Source organism: Corticium candelabrum, chromosome 22 (assembly GCF_963422355.1).
Source record: "Corticium candelabrum chromosome 22, ooCorCand1.1, whole genome shotgun sequence".
NCBI classification, from domain to species: Eukaryota; Metazoa; Porifera; class Homoscleromorpha; order Homosclerophorida; family Plakinidae; genus Corticium; species Corticium candelabrum.
In genome coordinates this window covers 3,622,628-3,647,442 of record NC_085106.1, presented here as the reverse complement: position 1 = coordinate 3,647,442, position 24,815 = coordinate 3,622,628, and the positions used below count along the sequence as shown (strand labels likewise).

At 43.1% G+C, this 24,815-nt stretch overlaps 1 protein-coding gene across 1 annotated transcript in view; it reads right to left on the bottom strand.

The window, feature by feature from the left end:
* Positions 1 to 1,170: 1,170 nt before the first annotated feature.
* The window catches only part of LOC134197728 (protocadherin Fat 4-like), a 32,968-nt gene continuing 9,323 nt past the window's right edge, over positions 1,171 to 24,815 (bottom strand). The window contains exons 11-54 of the mRNA XM_062667075.1: positions 22,920 to 23,117; positions 21,754 to 22,052; positions 20,690 to 20,960; positions 18,887 to 20,628; positions 18,225 to 18,319; positions 18,063 to 18,162; positions 17,885 to 18,010; positions 17,741 to 17,799; positions 17,359 to 17,605; positions 17,072 to 17,293; positions 16,773 to 17,018; positions 16,616 to 16,709; positions 15,831 to 16,519; positions 15,697 to 15,755; positions 15,216 to 15,465; positions 14,926 to 15,147; positions 14,617 to 14,862; positions 14,460 to 14,553; positions 13,640 to 14,334; positions 13,515 to 13,573; positions 12,687 to 12,936; positions 12,400 to 12,621; positions 12,100 to 12,345; positions 11,943 to 12,036; positions 11,053 to 11,828; positions 10,885 to 10,992; positions 10,669 to 10,828; positions 10,556 to 10,570; positions 7,641 to 7,706; positions 6,154 to 6,219; positions 5,914 to 6,053; positions 5,388 to 5,453; positions 5,239 to 5,322; positions 5,076 to 5,174; positions 4,906 to 5,010; positions 4,700 to 4,843; positions 4,347 to 4,537; positions 4,085 to 4,214; positions 3,811 to 3,905; positions 3,654 to 3,750; positions 3,472 to 3,597; positions 3,342 to 3,397; positions 2,079 to 2,334; positions 1,171 to 2,018 (exon numbers count right to left, since the gene is read on the bottom strand). Coding sequence (XP_062523059.1) covers positions 1,353 to 2,018; positions 2,079 to 2,334; positions 3,342 to 3,397; positions 3,472 to 3,597; positions 3,654 to 3,750; positions 3,811 to 3,905; positions 4,085 to 4,214; positions 4,347 to 4,537; positions 4,700 to 4,843; positions 4,906 to 5,010; positions 5,076 to 5,174; positions 5,239 to 5,322; positions 5,388 to 5,453; positions 5,914 to 6,053; positions 6,154 to 6,219; positions 7,641 to 7,706; positions 10,556 to 10,570; positions 10,669 to 10,828; positions 10,885 to 10,992; positions 11,053 to 11,828; positions 11,943 to 12,036; positions 12,100 to 12,345; positions 12,400 to 12,621; positions 12,687 to 12,936; positions 13,515 to 13,573; positions 13,640 to 14,334; positions 14,460 to 14,553; positions 14,617 to 14,862; positions 14,926 to 15,147; positions 15,216 to 15,465; positions 15,697 to 15,755; positions 15,831 to 16,519; positions 16,616 to 16,709; positions 16,773 to 17,018; positions 17,072 to 17,293; positions 17,359 to 17,605; positions 17,741 to 17,799; positions 17,885 to 18,010; positions 18,063 to 18,162; positions 18,225 to 18,319; positions 18,887 to 20,628; positions 20,690 to 20,960; positions 21,754 to 22,052; positions 22,920 to 23,117 — 10,271 coding nt within the window. The 3' untranslated portion in view covers positions 1,171 to 1,352. The remainder of the gene's footprint in view (positions 2,019 to 2,078; positions 2,335 to 3,341; positions 3,398 to 3,471; positions 3,598 to 3,653; positions 3,751 to 3,810; positions 3,906 to 4,084; positions 4,215 to 4,346; positions 4,538 to 4,699; positions 4,844 to 4,905; positions 5,011 to 5,075; positions 5,175 to 5,238; positions 5,323 to 5,387; positions 5,454 to 5,913; positions 6,054 to 6,153; positions 6,220 to 7,640; positions 7,707 to 10,555; positions 10,571 to 10,668; positions 10,829 to 10,884; positions 10,993 to 11,052; positions 11,829 to 11,942; positions 12,037 to 12,099; positions 12,346 to 12,399; positions 12,622 to 12,686; positions 12,937 to 13,514; positions 13,574 to 13,639; positions 14,335 to 14,459; positions 14,554 to 14,616; positions 14,863 to 14,925; positions 15,148 to 15,215; positions 15,466 to 15,696; positions 15,756 to 15,830; positions 16,520 to 16,615; positions 16,710 to 16,772; positions 17,019 to 17,071; positions 17,294 to 17,358; positions 17,606 to 17,740; positions 17,800 to 17,884; positions 18,011 to 18,062; positions 18,163 to 18,224; positions 18,320 to 18,886; positions 20,629 to 20,689; positions 20,961 to 21,753; positions 22,053 to 22,919; positions 23,118 to 24,815) is intronic.

The following is a 24,815-nucleotide window of genomic DNA, read 5'->3' as shown; positions in this document are numbered from 1 at the left end:
TTTTGTACCATGCATGTTCAAATTTACTAAAAGCTGCTGCTTGGTTAATTAAATTAATAGAGAGATTACAGTCTTATTAGTTATTTCATCAAACAAACTTTGATAAGATGAGTAAGGAGTGTTCTAGATCTGTTAACCAGGTAGATGTGCTGTCGGTCACTTTCGATTTGAGATTGATAGACTACTCCGTGTAATCCTCACGTGAATCCATCAATGATTAATTCAAGTTAATGAACAATCAATAATATCAACGTGTTTAACCCGCCTACCCAATTAACGCAGGTCATTCTTGCTTTGAAAAGACTCCATCTTTAACCCAGACGCACCCTAGTTTTAACGCGCGCTAACGTAGAAAAACAAAGCTTATTGTAAGAGTCTAGAAAGAGTCCAAGTCCAAGTCCAAGCGTGCGTGGTTACTTGTGTGTCTTGCGAAGACATGTCGAACTAGCGATCCTGTTCGAAAACGAATAGGCGTCTCCCCTTTGGAGGGAGCCTAGTGCCCGGAGGTTGAACTAAAAATAGCTAGAGGCTTGTGACACAAATAGCTCACTGCCATGCAGATGGCCTGGTTTAGTAGTGGCATAGCCTACTAGGGTACCCAACTTCAGATTTTTTAGTTTTCTATGCCAAGGATAAATTCCAAGCAAAGACAATTCATCAAAGCAAAATTAATTAATTAGTAACTAACAAAACTGATCTGGAAAATATGCACGAAATGTGCATCCTACCTGGAAATCAAACGTGTAAAACTGTCTATACCTTTCAGCCCGTTTTGTTGATTTTGAAATCAGGGCGTCGGAAGCAAATGTGACCTTTAGTCTAACGTGCGTTAGCTGGGCGTCTTTACTATTAAAAGTTAGCGCACGCTACCCATTTTGCCACAACGGGAATGGCTAGCGTACGCTCTCGCTACAGCTGCGTGACTGCGCGATGATGCTGAGCGTGCACAGCAACTATATATACACTACCCGCTAACAAATTAATTGTGTTCAGACTGCTAACGCAACTAAAATATGTTCGGTAGATTACGTGAATCGTCTCTCCGCCCTCGTCATTCCCCGGATTGTCGAGGGGGGAGAGAAAGTCGAGTCTAGAATAAAATCCCATGCACAACAGAACTATGTCATACATGCGTAGCTGCCTACCACGAAAACTTTCCATAGCTAAGTTCTCATTTTGTTGTTCTTTTAACCATTTTATCTACCAATCTAGATTTCGCTCCTACTCAAAAAATCCGTAAACAAGAGAATACCTGTAGTCAGTAATAAAATGCATGCTAATGACCGAAATACAGTCAATTGAAACACTCGCGTAGTTTGCCAACGTAAAACGTGTAACACGAAGGCAAACGGTTAGAAACCCAAGACGTTAGTCACTACAACATGCAAGAAAAGTAAAGCTAGAACCGTGACCACGCCAATAGCAGGTGATGCAGCATCCTTGTTTTTCTTCGTGGTCTCGATTACGGTTACTGCTATAGTCCATGTCTCCGATCTAGGTACGTTCCCGGAATCAGTAGCGATCACTGTCAACATGTAAGAGCCAGGCGTAGGACTGCTCATCTTACTTGTCTCACGACCGAGAGACGCCACAGTCGTCAGTTCACCTGTACTTTTATTCAACCCAAACTTTCCTTCGTCTCCTTCGAGACTATACACAATCATTCCATTGCGGCCTACATCGTCATCTCTAGCTCTGACAGTCAGGACTGTCGTCCCTATCGTTGTATTCTCAGGCAAAGACACCTCATGAGGAGTATCAGGATGAAAATACGGTTTATTGTCATTGATGTCTTTAACTGTTACAGTCAGCGTCGCTGTGGTTGATCGAGAAGGCAAACCGTTGTCTTTCGCCTGTAGAGTGAGAGTGTAGGAGTTGTGGGTCTCGCGATCGAGTGTCGTTGTGGTGTAAATGTCACCCGTTAAAGAGCTGATCTCGAATTTATCCTTGCCCAAACCGTCGACTATTGCGTACGAAATGCGTCCGCTAGTAGAGCTATCCCTGTCCGTTGCTGACACCTAAAATAAGTGAATTGATATTAAATTTGTACGCTATGGTGTCGTCACACACATTGCGACCTTTGCAATACTCTGTCCACGTGGTTGCTCCTCTTCTATGGTTGCTGTATATTCCCTTTTTTCGAATAGCGGGTCGTTGTCGTTCTTGTCGATTACCCTAACGGTAACGCTCGCTGAAGTCTCGTGTCTCATCGCAATGTCTGTTGTTGTCTTGTCTTCGGCAACGACTACCAAGTGGTACAACTTGCCGTCAGCTTGTTCATGATCAAGTGCCCCATTCGTAGCAATCTGACCAGTTGCTGCTCCAATAGAAAACCTATTCGTAAATAAGTTAATTAAGTCTCTACACCACTATGCCTAAAGGCACTGAGGGCACGTGCCACCTCGACTTTTCCAGCTGTTATTGAGAAATCATTACTAACTCAATCTAACAAAAATTCTAAAAACTGTCACGTAGAAACATTGATGTAACATATACTTAGTAACTATAGTGTTAAATGTTGGTTTTCTGTATTTGCTTTGCTGTGTTGCATGCATAGATTGATTTTAATAATACATTCAGTATCACGCCCTTTTAGGCAAATTTGTGCCCCTTTAACCAAATCTATAGGTTCCTATTCGCATATGCTATGTAATATTTCGTAAAGTTTTGATATGAGCCCTATGAAAACAAGACATAGTTACTCAAAAGATTTGGCTTACTTTCGGTTTGCAGACTACACTGTCTGTTATTTTAGGAATGCGCCACGCTCTTGATGCGATCCAATCACTGAGCAGCATTTGCGTTTGGGCGTACCTTAGCAGCCACAAACAATACAATGGACGAACCGCCGACGTTCGTAACGTTCTTACCAAAAGAGTCTAATTTGTATCGATGTTGGAAATAAAGCCTAACTGCTAGCGAGAAATCAATCGCTTTCCTAGCGCACTAAATTTACACGAAAACCTAACAGTGCGTACCTAGGTTACCATTATTTAGTATTAGCGACACGTACATCCCGTATGTACACCTCTTTTAACTAAATAATTTAGACACAGTAGCAATAGGTTTTGCAACATACTAGCGGGCTTAGAAGCAAAGTAGAATTCTATCGTGGTTTTGTTTCAGAAGGCTGTAGAAGCGAGGGTGTAAGCACAGCTTCAATTACTAGTATTGTATCATGGTATTTGCATGCCACGTGTTTCGTTGACATTCGAGCTTTGACTCAGTGCGACTACTGTACAGTAGTCTACACTGTCTCCTACATACGCTTCAAAGTCAGCGTGCCAAAATCTACTTGTAGCGACGACACTAGATTGAGACTATAAAGACACATTTCGAACCTGTTACTGTGTAGTCCAACCAGTCTGTAAGACACTTGACCGTCCGCGTCAGTTGCCTGTAAATAATCACACAAAAATTTAATATATATATATACTTTCTTTAGTTCACGTTTTATTACAAACAACTCACCGAGACACGACCAACTATGGCATTAATTTCATTCTCAGGTACCATAAAATTATAAGACGGAGAGTCAAACTGAGGTATGTTGTCATCCAAGTTTCCCACGTAGACAATCAACGTGGCATAATCCGCCTATAAATGCACACATTAGATGTCCACACCAGCAGACTTCCATTTATTTCACAAACCATTCCACCGTTTGGGCCACCATCTCGAACTTCAATTTTCAAAGTGTACATCCGAATAGCTTCATAGTCGAGAGAGCTGCGAGCAGTCACAATACCACTGCCACACAAGCATCTGCTATAAATATATAAATATGCGAGGTATTGACACACAAATTACGTGAAAGGGTCCGGAATGTCAAACGCGTTGCCCGTATTTCCGGTCACAATTTTATACATGAGAAGACTGTTAATTGCAATATCATTATCGGTAGCCTAAACAAGTAAGACATTGTATATATGAGTAGAGTTATAATATGCAGTCGGTGTCTGCTTAATTTTTTTGTTTTTAATTACAACTTTGTATCACAACATTTTACCACAGCTCACCACACACACTAGTCTATTATAAATATACATATATTAATTGAATTGTTTTATAATAGTTTTCTCACCGAAAATGTTGCCACCGAAATGCCAACTCGATTGTTTTCAGGAACATTGACGTACTTATTCTTGTCATCGAATTCTGGAGGATTATCATTGATATCATTGATGACAATAGTTACATTTGCCTGAGCAGTTCTGCAATAAACAGTACATAAATTGCTAAATAAGACAATCAGCAAAAAATTAGTGTAATTAGCATATTCACTTATAACGCACGCTATTGTCCAACTAAATTTATACCAATGACTTAGTAGTGTCTATGCTTACCTATTATTTGGTCCTCCATCTGTAGCTTCTACAACAAGGTTGTACAAATTCTGTTGTTCCCGGTCTAGGACCATTGCATTACTGATATTCCCCGTTGTGCTGTTTATGTAAAAGCGCCCGTCGTCATTTCCGCCAACAATCGAGTATGACAGCTTGCCAAAAACCCCACTGTCCAAATCACTGGCTCTTGCCTGAAAACATAAATATAAACTCTTAAAACAAAAACATTCATTCCACTGTCTAACGCCTGACTCATGCAACCGACACTTTACAATTAGTGAAGACAAAACACAGAAATAGAAATTATAACAATGATTGAAATGTCAGTCTTGGCAACTCAGTAAATTTAATACCGTTAGGATGAAAGTGTGTGCAGGTGTCTCTTCATCTTGATTTCCAGCAAACACGGCTTTGTCAAAGACTGGGTTGTGTTCATTAATATTAGCAATGTTTATCACAACGTTTGCTGTGGCAGAAAGAGACGGATTTCCCAAATCCTTCAAATATAATTACATCAATTGCACTAAAAATTCCCAACAATACAGAAGAAGACACTTACATAAGCCTCAACAGTCAACACGTAACTCATTGGATGAGACTCATAGTCTAGTGACTTTTCAAGTGTGATATCACCGTTATAGAGAGAAATACTAAAATAATCGTCCTAGAATAGTGCAAGCCAGCCCAGTTAAGAAACAATTAACGTACTGAATGAACAATTAATCTTACCTCGTTGCCTTTCATGATTTTGTATTGGACATGACTGTTGGTTCCTTCATCGGCATCTGTAGCACGAGTGTGGAAAACAGTCCAGCCAACGGTTGTGTTCTAAATTTTAGAACAAGATAGCAATACATACTAACAAAGACGAGTAAATTGCAATGTGGGTTACCTCATGTATTGCTACAGAGTAAGATGTATTCACAAAAATAGGATAATTATCATTCTCATCATTAACTAGGAGACATACAGAGCCCTGCACGTGCAGCACCAGCAATAATTAATGGATAACGTTAATGCCTTTAGAGAGTGACATCTTACTGTGTTTGGTTGATAAACGCCATCAGATACCTCGACTTTAAATGCTAGAATGTCGTTCGGAAGTCTCTACACACACACACACACACACACACACACACACACACACACACACACACACACACACACACACACACACACAGATACACACACACACACACACACACACACACACACACACACAGATACACACACACACACACACACACACACACACACACACACACACACACACACACACACACACACACACACACACACACACACACACACACACACACACACACACACACACACACACACACACACACACACACACACACACACACACACACACACACACACACACACACACACACACACACACACATACACACACACACACACACACACACACACACACACACACACACACACACACACACACACACACACACACACACGCACACACACACACACACGCACACACACACACAATAAAAGAAGTTGTAGTGAATGTTGCAGTTGTAGTAAATACATATTTCAGTACCTCTCGATCAATTCGATTAATGGTCGTGACAATGCCACTGCTGCTGTTAATTGCAAAGTAGTCAGATCCGGTGACCAACGTGTAAGTCAATGTATCATTTAAATCTCGGTCTGTAGCGTTGACTTGAAGTACCACTGCACCTACAGTACATGCTCTTTATCCGAGATACGTCAATACAAGCGCTTTACTCCAACACATGCGTACACGAGCACATGCACAAAATGACGTAGAGAGCCATACCAAGATTGTTGTTTTCCGATATTTCTTGACAACAATTAGTTTTTACAAAAACAGGAGGAGAATTGCCTGCGTCAAAAATTAACAAATTATTAGCTTTAATATGACATCCGATTTCCATTCTTTCGGTTTTAGTTTCGCTTTTTCGTTTTGATTTTTGGTCTTCCAGTTTTAGTTTGTCGTCCAAGTCTTGTGAGATGTATGGACGAAAAATGCTATCGTGCACTAAATCCTGTTATTGCAGACTGGTGACGACAGTAATTTGACAGTGGGTTCTCACACGAGGAGCGTGTAATATAAACTCTAATACTAGTGTTATTTATATGTCCAAAATACGTCCATTACGTTCTGCATGTGCAGAAAACTTATACACTGTCTACTCTAATTACAACACACACAGCATAACACAACACGACAAAACACAATACAATCCAACACAACACAATACAACACAATGCAGCACAATACAGCACAATACAGCACAGCACAATACAACACGACACAACACAATACAATACAACACAACACAACACAATTGACACAATACAACACAACACAACACAACCCAATACAATACAACACAATTGACACAACACAACACAACACAACACAACACAACACAACACAATACAATACAACACAATTGACACAACACAATACAACGCAATACAACACAACACAACACAACACAACACAATACAACACAACACAACACAATACAATGCAATACAACACAACACAATACAACACAACACAATACAACACAACACAACACAATACAACATAACAGAACACAATACAACACAACACAATACAACACAACACAATACAACACGACACAACACAATGCAATACAACACAACACAATACAACACAACACAATACAACACAACAGAATACAATACAACACAACACAACACAAAACAATGCAATACAACATAACACAATACAACACAACACAATACAACACAACAGAATACAATACAACACAACACAACACAAAACAATGCAATACAACACAACAAAATACAACACAACAGAACACAACACAACACAACACAACACAACACAACACAATACAACACAACAGAACACAATACAACACAACACAATACAACACAACACAATACAACACAACAAAACACAACACAGCCTGCGGTGTCCTGTAGTTAGTGTTGCAAGATCTAGTCACTGGCTGCTAAATCTTGTCACTAGAGCAGCATCCCTCTAGTGACACACTGAAAGTGACATGTCTACAGTCAACTTAAAGATCAATACTACTGTACTCCAATCAATGGTTCATAAAACTAGAATCTAGGACAAGAGGAACTGGAACTCAAACGAGAAGACTGGAACGTTTTAATTTCATCTACAACACTTCGAACTGTGTTTGTATTACGATTCTCATTTTCTGAATTCAGACGAATATCATGATTCACGCTATCAAATGCAAATTTGAAGTTGATTAATAAATAAACTCTTGTGCTCACCTTGTCCTCTGCTCATGTGCAGTAAGGCTAGAAAAGAAAGAATGTGCAGCATTCGAAACATGGCTCCTTGTATCAGTCAACACGCTAAAACGGAAAAAACATGGTTAATTTAAACAAACCATACCTTACCTTAAGGATGCAACCTGCGATGGTGTCCAAACTGTGGCTAATGGTGCCGCTAACTAATATTATTAATAATTTTAATATTAATTATGCCCCTTGTTTAGACGTCTTTGGACTCTTCTAGATCTCTTTATACGGCTCTGGACTCTACAATTACCTAAACTTCCAGAGCTTCTTACCCCCCAAAAGCAATTCTAGACCACTTTCAAGGAAGCTATGGTCACAGCTCAATCACCTGTGGTGTCCACACCCTATCAGTGGGTCGTGTGCCACTTTGGAGAGCCATTTGCCACTTTCTATACACCGTTGCCTTAAACGACAACCCTGCACATAGCGTTTTCAGCGCCGGCAACATAAAACGAAAGTGCATGTATGTATGCGCGGGGGCGAATACAAGAGGGAAAGCACCAAACATTACGACTTGACTACACCCCCAAGATTTCAAATTATTATGCTGACAGAGTCATGTTCATCTTCGTAAGCGAAAAAAACACAACCAGACTGTAGACTTTCGAAAAAGCAGCGCAAGAAGCAAAGTCTAAAGGATTCACAACGAACATTGCTGTCGTCCTTTTCAAATCAGTTGCATGGTGTATACATTGAGAGACAAGGGCTGCCAAACAAACACTTAATTCTGTTACATATTAATTTTAAGTTAGAAAAAGAAAACACTGCGTGCTAAATCCTTAAACGAGAACCCTGCCCATTGCGACCACCGTCCATGCAGTGACGTCGCTGAGCCTCCTACGTGGAGCTCAACCACCTAATTCTAAGTCCTAGACAAGACCTTGTCAACTAGTAGAATGCAACATCTACGCATACTGAGAGGACCAAGACCCCAAACTCCTTGGGCGACGCCGGGATGCCAGCAAAACGTGGCTATAAGACTCAGAGAAAAAGCACGTGCACCCGGTGCATGCATGCACTACTCACGCAAAGCTGCTACGCCTACTTACCTCTCGCTCAAACCACCACGTCGCAAGATGGGATCACAAACTGCCTGCCGGCCACTCCACTTGTCTCCCTCGTGTTGAAAGGGCAATGCAAGCATGCATGCGTGTTTGCAGCGTAAGCGCATTACGCAATAAAATTTTCATCATGTGAAAACTAAAAGTTTGCAGTTTTTAAATGAATTAACAACTATAGACAGGAAAACAGCGGTTTACGTCTAGACTGTAACGTTTATTAAAATTTGTTAATAGAAAGTCAACCTTGAGACGTCGTTGCGTATAGGCATGCGTAGAGTTAGCGTCAAGAGTCGTTTTTAAATTATTAGTGACGTCATTGCCCAAATTAGCCAGTTTTCCTACGATATTTTTTGTTTCTGCTATGACCATTCACAACATCTTCTTGTATACGCAATCATACACACTGTAATGCAGAGATGCAGATGTATACGCTGTCTGGCATAGCGCGCGCTACAAAGCGTGATTAAATCACGTGATTCAAAGCAATTTCTTACCCTGTTTACAGTTTACGATTATATACTAAATACTTGCCTCATAAAAACACTAGACATTACTACACACGCGCGTAAGAATGATTATTAAACCACATAATAAATAAATAAATTATGTCTTAGTAATCACTAATATTCTGACCAGAAGAAATCCGCGTTGGGCCTCTGCAAATTCAAATATCAATTGTTCCGGTACTCGTCGAACGTGCTGGACCAGTTCCGCCGTCCCTGGAGTGGATCTAACCGTCATACAGCTGCAGAGCAAGCACTGCACAATATCTTCTAGACACACAGTCAATTAATTAATAAATTAAACCAATGTATACGTTTTCTGAATTTGTAACTCTAAAATTTTTGCAAATACAAAACACAGCTGCCAAACTGTCTTGTGTATGCACGTATCACTATTGTAATGGGTATATGTACCCTAGTTGATTAAGTAAATTAAAACAGATACGTACGCCGCAATGTCATGAAGATGAAGACTAGAATGGACACGTGATCACACATCAGTAGAAAAGCAAACTCCAAATCTTGCTTTAACTTAATTAATTAATTAATTAATTAATTAGCGTCGCAATAGTGCTGCATTTAGATACACTCGACTGTGTGAGTCGACACTTTAGCAACGTTGAAGTAGAAATCATACACAAATACGCACGCCTAAAAAAGGTTAATTAACTAGACTATTGAGAGTTCAACAGGCAGACTTTGCCCACCACAAAGGAAAAGACTGAAACATAGCTTTCCCTAGAAGTCTTCGTCTTGTTGCACACATTTATTCAACAATGTACGCTCCCATGGACATACTCTCAAACCTCGGACAGGCCGCTGCCGCTGTCTGGATTCTAGAAATGTTTGAAAGATAGATGTACCTAACGCGCGTTATATCCTTGGACTTCCAGACTATTTTAATGGGTTGAATCCAGTTCTGCATACAGTATGCGTGTACAGTACACACTAGTACTACACTGTAATTTACATGTGAACTTTGTACTACAGTTACATACGTTACATACGCGTTCTGCTACCCACTGGCACGTGATAGTCAAGATGAGCTTGAGAATTGAGTGTCTAGACGAGGATTTTCTTGCCAAAGTGCAAAGCCGTGTATACATAGCCTCGTCATATGGGAACCGGACACTGGCAAGCTCACGTAAGTCTCGGAACGACCGTCGGAGTCCCAAGACCTGATATGCGATGGGAAAGGCGTCTGGTCTAGGAAGGTGTCCGGATCTTGGAGGTCCAGATTAGCGAGGTTCGAGTGTATACTCATGCCAAACAAAACTCAATCGAAACTAGAACGTTCAAACTGCTACTGACCAAAACTCACCCAGAAAATGCAGATCTATAACGCAATACTATAACTCATCAATGAGTTTGTAACTCAAACGTGTGGCATACTAGTATATATACAAACTATAAGTTTGAAAGTGCAAGACCTTCACGAACACAAGTAATAGAAAATTGTAGGCAATACCAGAACGATAGCAATAGTAGCAGATGATGCAGCGCTTGTGCAATTGGTTGGATTTGATTCAGGTGTTCTCTTGTCGTCGTCGTCCTCCTCAGGGTCACTGCTGCTGCTTGTAACGCTGATTATCACCTACAGAATATCAAAACTATAATTTCATAAACTTAGCATTACAACTCATCACTTACTGTTGCCTTGTCAGAGAGCGGAGGAGATCCAAAATCAGTTGCCTTCACTTGAAAAACGTATGATGAAGTCGATTTACCATCTAACTTGACTTTCGTTGTTATCTTACCCTAAAATTATTCTCTAAATACTAAACAAATAAGGTCACTGTTTGATTGAACAATTCTTACCGAAGTAGGATTAATATCAAAATTCTTGTTATCTGTGATTGAGTAAACGACGTTTGCGTTGTCGCCGGTATCGTTATCGGTGGCAAAGACGGTCACAACAGATGTACCCGGAGATTCGTTGTCGTGCAAATTGGCTGTATAGCTGACTTGATTAAAGACGGGCTCGTTGTCATTGACATCCTTCACGCTAACGACGACGGTGGCATCAGAACTCAACGAAGGATGGCCGTTGTCCGTCGCTCTCACATCAAATGTGTACTCCTTGACTGCTTCCGCATCCAACAACTTGCTAGTTGTTATAGAACCGTTGACAGCATCGATAGAAAACGACGTCACATTAACCGATTGGGGATCAGCAAACGAGTATGTAACATTAGCATTGGCTCCTAAATCCTTGTCCATCGCACTCAACATCAACACGGTCGTGCCAATCAATGAACCTTCGCTAACGGGTACCTTGTACTTGGAAAGAGTAAAGTTCGGACTTTCGTCGTTCACATCCGTCACCGTGATGTTTACAAAAGCCGTACTAGACTGAGAAGGATGGCCTTGGTCATTAGCTTGCACTGTCAAAAAGTACGACGACTTTTTTTCACGATCTAACTCCTCACTCGTATAAATTTCTCCATTTTTATTTACGCGAAATTCTTTTCCGTCGTCTCCTTGTACAATTGAGTATACAACTATTCCATTGTCACCGTCGTCCTTATCCGTCGCCCATACCGTAGTAATGAATGTGTTATTGACAGTTTCTTTGACCTCACCGGCGTACAGAGCTAAACATTGACAAAAATATTTATCGATGACCATTTGTTTTTAATTTGTCAAACCCCCCCCCCCCCCCCCCTCCAATACACCCGAAGTACGCCACTGATACAGCGCTTACTTACATTGGTTAAAACTTGGTGCGTTGTCGTTGAAATCTGTTATAGAAATGACTACCTTGCACGTTTCATGCAGTCCCAATCCGTCACTGGCTACAATCTAATCCACAACATACGTACATGTGTTCGTTAGTTGCAACGTTTCTTTCTGCACGTAACTCACCGTGAGAGTGTAATTGTGCGGGTCGGTTTCGTAGTCAATGGTTTCTTTCGTTGTCACAGATCCAGTGCCCGTGTCAATCGAAAACTTACCAGAAGATGGAACGACAGACGTAATGTTGTAAGTAACTGTTCCATTTAAACCGACGTCTTTATCTGTTGCGCGCACGCGCACGACGTCGTTATCATTCTCACTGATTGTAGACGTATACGTCCCTTTATCAAATACGGGCTTGTTGTCGTTGATATCCTAAGTCATTAACATGATATATATCAACACAATCGAATAATGTCATCAACTGACCAAGATAGACACGCTGATATTTGCAAGAGTAGTATTGGCCGGTTTACCGCCGTCACTGGCCCTCACAGTCAACGTGTACTCTTTCCTTAAACCTTCTCTATCTTGTTTTCCAATGGTAGAGATTCTGCCTGTGGTGGCATCGATGGAGAAGAGAGAGTCCGTATCACCAGCAACGATCTCGTACGTCACCGTTCCGTTGTCTCCCAAATCCGGATCTGTAGCCTGCAGTCGAAATGTATCACTGTTAATCAATATCAGACTAAAGACACTCTAATAGAGTTGCATACAGTAACAGTGACAAAACCTGTGTACACAGAGTTCTCGTATATGGACGCTGAATACGATGTAGGACTAAATGTCGGACCGTTGTCGTTCTCGTCCAATACGTCGATAGTAATATATGCTGTGGTCCGTCGTCGTTCTATTGTTGCCTTTTCTTCGGCAACTGCTACCAAATTGTACACTCTGCCGTAAGTATCTTCGCGATCTATCGCTACTCTCGCAGTAACCTGACCCGTGGGAGGATCAATGTCAAACCTAAAATAGAATCAGTTAGCTCACTGGCCCGTTCTTCGCACGGGCAAGGTAGATCATTAGTTATTAGTTAATTAATTGATAGCACTGTGACCTAACAATGGCATGTGAACAAACAATGACTATATGAAATCTAAATTGAGCATTGCTCACATAGTTATGAGAAAAAAATGTAACAGAACTTTCTTTAAATTGAGTCTGTTAGGGGCATTCAGTCTCTTTCTTGAACGACGAACAGCATTATGTCGTACTACGCTGCACCTCAAATGGGGACCCGACTAAATCTGGACGCCGACGCCACCCTGCCTATGTTCTTACCCATGCCGAGATACGCCTATAGCCCAAATTTTAGTCTCGTGGGTGATCTGGTCTAACTGGCTTTCAAACTTATAATCTATACCGCTACTGCATGGTATTCGAATATTACTGAACACACCGTCAGCCTATAGTCTCACGTAGCTAGACCTTTCTCGCCTACATCCTGCCTACGCGAGACTACATATGTACCGTCAGCCGATAATCCGGATACCTGTAGCGACGAGACTATCCTTTCTATTATTTCTCGTCTCCTAAAATCATACCTGTCACTGTGGACTCCAGACAAACTATAAGACATTTCATCTCCGTCTGCGTCAGTTGCCTGGCAACAAGAAAGATAAATGTTACTATCTTCTCTACTTCACACGCTGTAGTACAATTAACTTACAGAGACGGTACCGACAACGACGTTAGGCTTATTCTCAGGTACCGAAAAGTTATAGAATGTAGATGCAAACTTGAGTGAATTGTCATTGACATTCTTTACGCTAACGACGACGGTGACATCAGAACTCGATGAAGGATGGCCGTTGTCAGTGGCTCTCACATCAAACGTGAACTCCTTGACTGCTTCCGCATCCAACAACTTGCTAGTTGTTATAGAACCGCTAACAGCATTGATAGCAAACGACGTCACATTAACCGATTGGAGATCAGCAAACGAGTATGTAACAATAGCATTGGCTCCTAAATCCTTGTCCATCGCACTCAACATCAACACGGTCGTGCCAATCAATGAACCTTCGCTAACGGGTACCTTGTACTTGGAAAGAGTAAAGTTCGGACTGTTGTCGTTCACATCCGTCACCGTGATGTTTACAAAAGCCGTACTATTAGATTGAGACGGAGTGCCCATGTCACTAGCTTGCACTGTCAACAAGTACGACGACTTTGTTTCACGATCTAGCACAACGCGTGTTCTAATTTTTCCATCTTCAGTCGCCATAAATGCTCCTCCCCTATTCCCATCTACAATTGAGTATCCAACTCTTCCATTGTCACCGTCGTCCTTATCCGTCGCCCATACCGTAGTAACGAGTGAGTCAATGGGCAATCTTTCTTTAACCTTACCGTGGTATAGAGCTAAAGATTGATAAAACAATTACTCAATGACTCTGTGTTACCGATTGCCGCACGCTACGTAAATACTATTAACTGCAACCTACGTATAAGTAAACTTTGATAAGGTCAAGCAAAATATCACTTACATTGGCTAAAAACTGGTGCGTTGTCATTGTAATCTGTTATAGCAATAACCACAGTGCACGTTCCATTCCGTCCGGATTCGTCAGTGGCTACGATCTAATCCACAACATACGTACATGTGTTCATTAGTTGCAACGTTTCTTTCTGCACGTAACTCACCGTTAAAGTGAAATTGTGTGGATCGGTTTCATAGTCAATGGTTCCTTTCGTTGTCACAGATCCAGTGCCCGTGTCAATCGAAAACTTATGAGACGACGGAACGACAGATGTAATGTTGTAAGTAACTGTTTCGTTTAAACCAACGTCTTTATCTGTTGCGTGCACGCGCACGACCTCGTTATCATTCTCACTGATTGTAGACGTATACCTCTCTATATCAAATACGGGCGGGTTGTCGTTGATATCCTAGATCATTAACATGATATAGTATCAGTATAAAGCCAACGCAGTCGAATGTCATCAACTGACCTTAATAACTACGCTGACATTTGCAACATCAGTTTTTGCCTGTTTACCGCCATCACTGGCCATCACCGTCAATGTGTACTTCTTCCCCAAGCCTTCTCTGTCTGGTTCTTTAATGGCAGAGATTCTGCCTGTGGTGGCATTGATGGAGAAGAGAGAGTCGGTATCACCAGCAACAATCTTGTACGTTACCGTCCCATTGTTTCCCAAATCCGGGTCTGTAGCCTGCAATCGAAATGTATATCACTGTTGTTACATTATATCAAACTAAAGACATCTGAATCGTTGCATACAGTAACGGCAACAAAATCTGAGTGGATAGAACCCTCGTATATGAACGTTACATACGATGTAGAACTAAATTTTGGAACGTTGTCGTTCTCGTCCATTATGGCGATAAAAATATGTGCTGTGGTCCGTCGTCCTTCTGTTGCTGTCTTTTCTGTGGCAACTGCTAACAAAGTGCACACTCCGCCGTAAGTATCTTCGCGATCTATCGCCATTTTCGTAATAATCTGACCCGTTGAAGGATCAATCCTAAATCTAAACATAAACAATAATAACAATAAACCTATAATATTGTATACAACTTTACTACGTGCATTCCGCTTATTCTACGTTATTCATGGTTCTAAATCAACTGGACGACGTTTGCATTGCCTCGCAGCTACTGCATGTATTCGGATATCGCTGAACACACCGTCAGCCGGTAATCCGGATACCTGTAAGGACGAGACAATCCTTTCTATTATTTCTCGTTCGCTAATTTCATACCTATTATCGTGGACTTCAGACAAACGATAAGAAACTTCATCTTCGTCTGCGTCAGTTGCCTGTGAATTAGCGAGAGTTACTATCTTTACTTTTCTACTTCACATACTCTATTATCATTTTTATAATTGACTTACAGAGACGGTACCGACCACGACATGAGGCTTATTCTCAGATACCGAAAAGTTATAGATTGACAATGCAAACTTGGGTGGGTTGTCATTGACATTCTTCACGCTAACGACGACGGCGGCATCAAAACTTAACGAAGAATGGCCGTTGTCAGTGGCTCTCACATCAAATGTGTACTCCTTGACTGCTTCCGCATCCAACAACTTGCTAGTTGTTATAGAACCGCTGACAGCGTCGATAGAAAACGACGTCACATTGACGGATTGGGGATCAGCAAACGAGTATGTGACATTAGCATTGACGCCTAAATCCTTGTCCGTCGCACTTAACATCAACACGGTCGTGCCGATCGATGAACCTTCGCTAACGAGTTTCTTGTACTTGGAAAGAGTAAAGTTCGGACTGTTGTCGTTCACATCCGTCACCGTGATGTTTACAAACGTCGTACTAGACTGAGAAGGATGGCCTTGGTCATTAGCTTGCACTGTCAAAAAGTACGACGACTTGTTTTCACGATCTAACTTCTCACTCGTATAAATTTCTCCATTTTTATTTACACGAAATTCTTTTCCGTCGTCTCCTTGTACAATTGAGTATACAACTATTCCATTGTCACCGTCGTCCTTATCCGTCGCCCATACCGTAGTAATGAATGTGTTATTGAGAGTTTCTTTGACCTCACCGGCGTACAGAGCTAAACATTGACAAAAATATTTATCGATGACCATTTTTTTATTTGTCAACCCCCTCAATGCACCCGAAGTACGCCACTAATACAGCGCTTACTTACATTGGTTAAAACTTGGTGCGTTGTCGTTGTCATCTGTTATAGAAATGACCACCTTGCACGTTTCATGCAGTCCCAATCCGTCAGTGGCCATGATCTAATCCACAACAAACGTATATGAGATCGTTATTTCCAATGTTTCTTTCTGCACGTAACTCACCGTGAGAGTGTAATTGTGCGGGTCGGTTTCATAGTCAATGGTTTCTTTCGTTGTCACAGATCCAGTGCCCGTGTCAATCGAAAACTTACCAGAAGATGGAACGACAGACGTAATGTTGTAAGTAACTGTTCCATTTAAACCGACGTCTTTATCTGTTGCGCGCACGCGCACGACGTCGTTATCATTCTCACTGATTGTAGACGTATACGTCCCTTTATCAAATACGGGCGGGTTGTCGTTGATATCCTAAGTCATTAACATGATATTATCAACACAATCGAATAATGTCATCAACTGACCAAGATAGACACGCTGATATTTGCAAGAGTAGTATTGGCCGGTTTACCGCCGTCACTGGCCCTCACAGTCAACGTGTACTCTTTCCTTAAACCTTCTCTATCTTGTTTTCCATTGGTAGAGATTCTGCCTGTGGTGGCATCGATGGAGAAGAGAGAGTCCGTATCACCAGCAACGATCTCGTACGTCACCGTTCCGTTGTCTCCCAAATCCGGATCTGTAGCCTGCAGTCGAAATGTATCACTGTTAATCAATATCAGACTAAAGACACTCTAATAGAGTTGCATACAGTGACAGTGACAAAACCTGTGTACACAGAGTTCTCGTATATGGACGCTGAATACGATGTAGGACTAAATGTCGGACCGTTGTCGTTCTCGTCCAATATGTAAATTTGACAAGGAATCATGGTCCGTCGTCGTTCTGTTGTTGCCTTTTCTTCGGCAATTACTATCAAATTGTATACTTCGCCGCAGGTATCTTCGCGATCTATCACTTTCGCAGTAATCCAACCCGTTTCTGAATCAATGTCAAACCTAAAAATAATATCAATAATAATTATCTACACAAAATCAAGTAAACTAAAACCTCGCAGGTACGTCGGTATAATCCGAGTACCTGTAGTGACGAGACAATCCTTTCTACACACTTCTCATGCGCTTATTTCATACCTTTCATTGTGGGCTCCAGACAACGTATAAGACACTTTATCTCCGTCTGCGTCAGTGGCCTGTGAAGAAGAAAGATTAATTACCATGTCTTCTCTACTTCACATGCTGTAGTAGTAGTACATGTATTATAACCAATTAACTTACAGAGACGATACCGGCAAGGACGTTAGGTTTAGTCTCAGGTACAGAAAAGTTATAGACTTCAAATGCAAACTTGGGTGCGTTGTCATTCTGGTTTATCACATGAACGAATAAAGTGGTACGATTCGCCTACAGTCATACATTTCAACTATCTTCCGTGTACAATACAAATTTCACAAACCATTCCACTGTTTGGACCACCGTCTCGCACTTCAATTGTCAAATTGAACGTCGGAATTGCTTCATAATCCAAACTATTATTGCCAACAGTCACAATACCGCTGTCACACATACAAATATTAATATAAACTATAAACACGCGCGGTGTTGAAACGCACAGTACCTGAAAGGATCTGCAATCTCGAATGAGTTTCGCGTATTTCCATCTACAATCTTAAACGTGAGAGAGCCGTTGTTTCCTGTATCACGATCTGTTGCCTGAAAAAAGCTAATTGCATTAATTGTGTTTGCAAACTACTCGTTGTAACGATAGAAGTACTGTTAGACATGTTCGCGCTCAAAGCTAACTCAACACCAACTCCCCGTATAACCTTGTGTAACCTTACACTACTCCCCCTTAAATGAGAGCGGGTCAAGACGTCTCTCATTGGTACTCTAGACTAAAAAGTACAACGCAACGTTATATAACTCAACTAAATCTGTCCATAATAATTAACTATGTTAAGTCATATCAGTGTCTATGATATAATCGTCGAGACGTACTGACATTCTGGGCTGGCGTCGTGGGCGATCCGAACTGCGTCGTTCGCGCAGTTGTTGTTCGTCATCGGTAGATGGTGTCGCTTCGTCCGCAGTCGTCCACTCCGATTCGCTCCGGTCCTCTTGCGCCTTATCAACGCTGGTAGGTGGTGAGCTTGTAGGTGGACTGCGTGGCTACGTGTTTCCTGGAGGCACTGGTGGACGACGATGTGTATAAGGCTTCATACGGTTGTAGTAAGCAATGTTTTCTTTTCTGCCGCCTAGCTTACGAATTACATAAGTGACCTCTGAGCAACGCTTCACAATAACGTAAGGTCCAGTCCGATATGGCGTTAGTGTACGTGCCTTGCCGCGAGGGACACGTGGCTGGTAGAGCCATACGTGGTCGCCAGGGCCGTATGGCGTGTGGTGTGTGCTCTGGTTGTACCGCGTTTGTTGATTAAAAGTGGCGATATTAAGATGGTCCGCGACGCGGTCATATAGTTCTTGTGTGCACTGTAATGTATCTGTCGGTTGGGGATGTGAAGAGGAACCGTTTTGTTCTTGTGATTGCTGTATATCTGCTTGCGGTGTGGATTGGAGATGGTCCGCCAAGAAATCTGTCATTGTGCGGGCTCCCTGTTTAAAAATAATGCGAAACGGAGGCGCATTAATCGTGTCAAGCTTGGCAGAGATGTATGTCAACTGCACGTCTGGTAGTCGAGCTGGCCAGTCGGTTTGAGAGTGTTGAACGAATTTTGCCAGAGTTGTTCCTATAGAACGGTTCAACCTCTCAACTGGGCCATTAACTTGCGGGTGGTAGGCTAAAGAGACAGTGTGCCGGATCCCATACTTAGCACACAATTCGTTAAACGTCGTGCTCGTATAGCAAGCACCTTGGTCGGAATGGATGGTACGCGGGATGCCGTAGCGTCCGATCCACTCTCTCAATTTGGTGCTAACGGTGTGGGCCGACGCGGTTGCAACAGGTGTCATTTCCGAATACTTGCTGAAAGCATCTTGGAAGACTAGAATGTAGCGGTATTCGTCTGGGGACAGTGGAAATGGCCCTTTAATATCTGTCTTCGCATTATCGAACGGACGAGAAGGGCGAGGGCGTTGGCAAAGCGGAGCTTTAGATGCAGCAGTCGGATGGTTGCGTTCTTCGCAACGATGGCACAACTGGATATATGCAGCAACATCCTGGCGCACTGTAGGCCACCAAAAACGTGCGAGTAGCCTGCCGAGGGTATTGTTGGCTCCCTGGTGTCCTGTCGTAGGGTCATCGTGCGCCACTTGTAAGACTAGTGGTACAAGCAAGAGTGGTACGACCAACTGTCTCGAGTCGTGCGCCTTGCGCCAAACGATGTCTTCTTCAAGATGAAGATCATGTCGCAGAAAAATTTTCACACTAGGGGATGCGTCGGCTGACGGAAGACGACGAGACTGGAGAAGTCCGATGACTACCGCGATATCAGAGTCTGCTGCTTTGGCAGTCCGAATGTCGTCTTCCAAAAATTGTGATGACTTGTCGTGACTTGTGACGTTGGCAATTGTGTCAGTGGGTTCCTTTGCAAACCTCAAACGGCTCAAAGCATCCGCGACGCAATTCTGGGTACCTTCAACGTACTGGATGCTGAAATCATACAGCTGTAGTTCCGCAAGCCATCGGGCGCGTCTACCCCAAGGGTCTCGGGTGACGGGAAAATATTGCAATGGTCTGTGATCAGTCCGTAGCACAAACCGCCTGTCGAGCAGGTGGTGGCGAAAGTGCCGAATAGCTGATACTATAGCGAGCAATTTGCGGTCGTATGTCGAGTAATTCCGTTCCGTTTTAGTCATAGCTCTGCTAAAAATGCGACAGGATGTGTCCCTTCGTGTGTCTCCTGAGCGAGTTCTGCACCCAGACCAACGGTAGAGGCATCCGTTGTCAGAACGAGAGTGCCGACCGGACGAATGTGACTTAGCAACGGTGACTTCATCAATTGTAGTTTTAATGTTTCGAACGCTGTTTGGCACTCGTGCGTCCAAGTGAATGCTACTCCCGCCTGTGTTAGTTTTGTGAGAGGGGTAGCTGTCGTGGCGTAGTTCCTAATAAACTTTCTGTACCATCCTGTCGCCCCGAGAAAAGTTTTGACTTTGGTAGGTGTGGATGGAACGGGCAACCTGCTGATGGCGTCCAGTTTAGTGCTGGATGGTTGTATTCCCTCGGCGCTGAGTTTGTGTCCACAGAAGATGACTTCCGCCATAGTGAAACTGCATTATGTGCTTTGATGCGGAGACCGTGGGCCAAAAGATTTTTGAACGTGGCCTCGAAGCGTTCCAGATGAGAGTCGAACGTCGCAGAAATAACGCAAATGTCGTCCATATAGAGAGCCAACTGCGTTGGCGACATATGTCCGAGAACACGGGCCATCAGCCTACAAAAAGGTCGCAGGCGCTCCTTTCAACCCGAACGGCATCCGAGTAAATTCCCAGAGACCAGATGAATTACGGACAGCGGTTTTCTCTCTGTCGGCCTCAGCGACTGGTACCTGGTGATAGCCTTGTGCAAGATCAATTGTGCTGAAGTATCGCGCGCCAGCCATGTTGTCGATAACGTCCAATACGTTGCCCGTGGGAAACGCATCGCTCTTAGTACGTGCGTTTAATTGGCGATAGTCAATGCAGAGGCGCATAGTCCTGTCCTTCTTCTTTACGGGACAAACTGGAGCCGTGTATGAGGACGTTGACAATCTGATAACACCGTTATTCCGTAACCTTTGAACTTCACTTTAGATCTCATGTCTCCACCAGCTCGGGGTGCGCCGGTATCTAGAAGCCACTGGTGTTTCATCTGTCAGCTTAATTGTGTGCTCAATGGTAGACGTTCGTTCTTCATTTCCATCGTAAGCAAACACGGTCTGATACTTACAACGCAAATGTTGTAGTCGTCTTGATTGTTCATCTGTGAGATGGTTTACGGTCGTGATCTTGTCAACGTCTGGCGGTCCTGTAGTTGCGTTGGTAGATGTGGTTGTCTCTGTGAACTCTACTAAGCTCTGGTTCTTGTGGGTGCGTACTGTTTCTTCTGACAAGCTGAAAACCTTGACTGGGACGTGTTGTGATGGTCACCCAATGGCAAGCGTACAGCATCCCACAAGGCCGTGGGAGGCCGGCAACCGCTCTGTTACTTCCACTACACCCGTGTATGTCTTGTCTGGACGTAGACCTGGGCAGTAAACCTTGCCCCAAACAGTGTATTCTTGGCCAGGAGCAATGTATTCATCAGTAGTAGCATACACTTTCCCGAATCTGACCAGTTGGATCTGCGAGCGTGATCGTTCAGGAGGGCGACGCCATTCACATTCGGGTATGGCATGACCATCAATGAGCAACCGTCGCGGTCTCGTGTCAATTTGTAAGTCCAGATGAGATAACGTATCGAGTCCTAGAACGCCCTCCGTGATACCCGGCACAATGTAGAATTGCGCTGAAATATCTCGTGGTCCAAGACGTATCCTACAAGTAACCGTGCCTTCGCAGCGGCTGCTAGACCCATCAACCATGACCGGTTGTCGGGACAATTGCCGGTTAATTTTGCCTTTAATTAATATTGAAGGCGAGCGACGCGGGAATAAGACTAATTTCTTCCCCCGTGTCAACGAGAAAAGGGTGATAATCCAGCCCACCAAGTTGTACATCAACACGAAGAAGCCCGTGCTTTTCAACTGCTAGGGCCATAACACGGTCTTTTCCGAAGGGAGGCCTGGACGGTTGGTTAGCTCTACAGTCACGTGCGTAGTGCCCCGGTTTCAAACAGCGGTAGCAATGGTCGCGATGAGGGCAGAACTTTCTCGTGTGATTGTCTTCACCGCAGATAGAGCATTCGTGAAAAATGCGTGATCGCATTTGTGGACCGCTATTTGAATAGCCAGAGTACCTGCCTCTTGACGGAGCTGTCTTGTGTCGTACTACCTGCACGTGGCTGGTTTCCGTCTCGCTGGTGCAGTCGTCGTGATCAGTCATCAATTGATAGACTCGCTCTGCAATCTGATCTACAAAGACGGGCTAGCGTGAGATGCATCCGGGTCTGTAACCGTTGCCTGGGCAAAGCGTGCAGTCTGCGGTGTCGTGCTTCCCACCCCAGCTAGTTGTGATCGTACGAATTCTGCGGCTAGGTCTTGAACCTTCTTGGTTGTAGTTTGTGGGTCTCGCCGTAGAGCCACGCGTAGCTCCGGTGGTAGTCCTTTCAAAAAACAATCCCTCGCTATGGTATCGAGCGCATTCGCGCCAAATCCGGGATATGCCAGTTTAGCAAGGCGACAAATATCATGTGCAAATGAAGATGGAGACTCACCTGGACGCCAAGATCGTCCTGTAAGCTCGTGTATAGCGGTATCTTGATCTCTCTCTGCTTTGACAAACTCCTGCTTGAGCTCGTCTGCAACCACTGCTGGGTCTTTTTGGTGTTCTTCGCTCATGCGCGCATAGCACTCGAAAGCTGGTCCATCTAGGTGCGATGCCATGGCCAGAGCTTTCTTTTCCCCGCTGTAACCTTTCAAGGCGGCCCACACGTCTACTTTCTTTAACTACACCGCTAGGTTCCCTTCTCCTGTGAAGGTGCGAGGCATGTTGACTTCGATCCCACTCCGGTCACCAGTTGTAACGGTAGAAGTACTGTTAGACATGTTCGCGCTCAAAGCTAACTCAACACCAACTCCCCGTATAACCTCGCGTACCCTTACATAGTACGTACTTTATCCGTTAAAATCAAAGTACCATATTTCTTCGATTAAGAACCCTAAGTTACTATTTTTCAATCACTTAAGACCCTGGCTACTATTCAAGCATGAGTTAGTACTCGTAGTATCAGACTACTGTCTGTTCCCCATAAGTGTGAACTTTGAAAATCATCAATATCTCCACTGTTTTTAGACTTACGCGACGATCCCGGTATCGCTGGAAACCGCTAGGTCTGGCATTTCTGTTTATCAAATTATCTAAGCCTTTTCTCTAAACAAACGGAAGGATAATACTTTTGCATATGAAAGACAAACGGGTGGAGCAATGGTTATTATCCAATTACCTTGTAAGACCAACGGATCAGCAACTGAAACCATTTAAGATAATTGGTGTAACATGGTCCAACTGGAGCAGCTCTTAGTGCTCTATTGAGCACACCTGGTGTGACCTCCACTTCATTACTTACTTCCAAGTTCACACTTACCGGGAATAGACAGTAGGGTTACTATAATTCATCTTGTCGAATGTTTTGTCTGTCCACTTTGTACCTAAGAGACACTGCTCGAACAGATGTCCTTTCTGCTTCCAATACAGCGTCTTGTTTCTGCTTTATAGCGAACGCTTTCTTTCATAACGCCGAGAGTTTTCCAAAACACGTGGTAGCCTCGGAGCTCTGACCATACCCTAAGTGACCATGTCATTCACTCCAGACCATAGACGTAAAAACCACGGTGGCCACTGGGGCCATGTGGGCCATGCTCCCAATCAGCAGACTATGGTTACTATATATAAAGTAGGTTATCGCGAAAACGAGGAGCTTCAATAGACGATTCCGGGACGAGTGCAAAACACTTGCGCGCAGACATCCTGGGTACACGAGGCTACTCTTGCCGCGCAATAACGTTTGGCCTTCTACCTGCATGCCATTCCTACGCCACTGCAGACCCTGGGTTACCATTTGAGCATACGTTTTAATGAAAGAAATACGATAATTGTAAGTGAATACCCCGATCTATATATAGCCAGATTACTGTTATTAGAGACCCCGCTTTAGGCAAATTAGTTTGCTACAGTAAATAGATGTGATACTCCAGGCAACTAGCGATTAATTAACTCTTGACGAACGTTTTACTTGCCTCGATATCAGAAAGTGTAACCATTTTGCGTGCCTTTTGCTCTAGCTAGCGTTAACAAATCGTGTATTTCTCAATCACTCGATCTGTAAAAACTTATAGATCTTTTCTTACAGCTTGGCTAGAAGACAGACAGCCATGACAAATTCGATAAAAATCCGAGGTGTCTGTCATTCGAAAAATAGACACGCGAGAGATTTAAGTTAAGCAATCGTCGAGTTACAGACTTTCTCAATTGTTACAAAAACAATTGTCAAAGTGCAGCAACAATTTTGAGACATAGAAAGAATTTTATGCCCAAATCGACTTCTGAAAGTAACACGTCATTGAGTTCTTAGACTTAAAGCATCCAATATGTTTACACACACACACACACA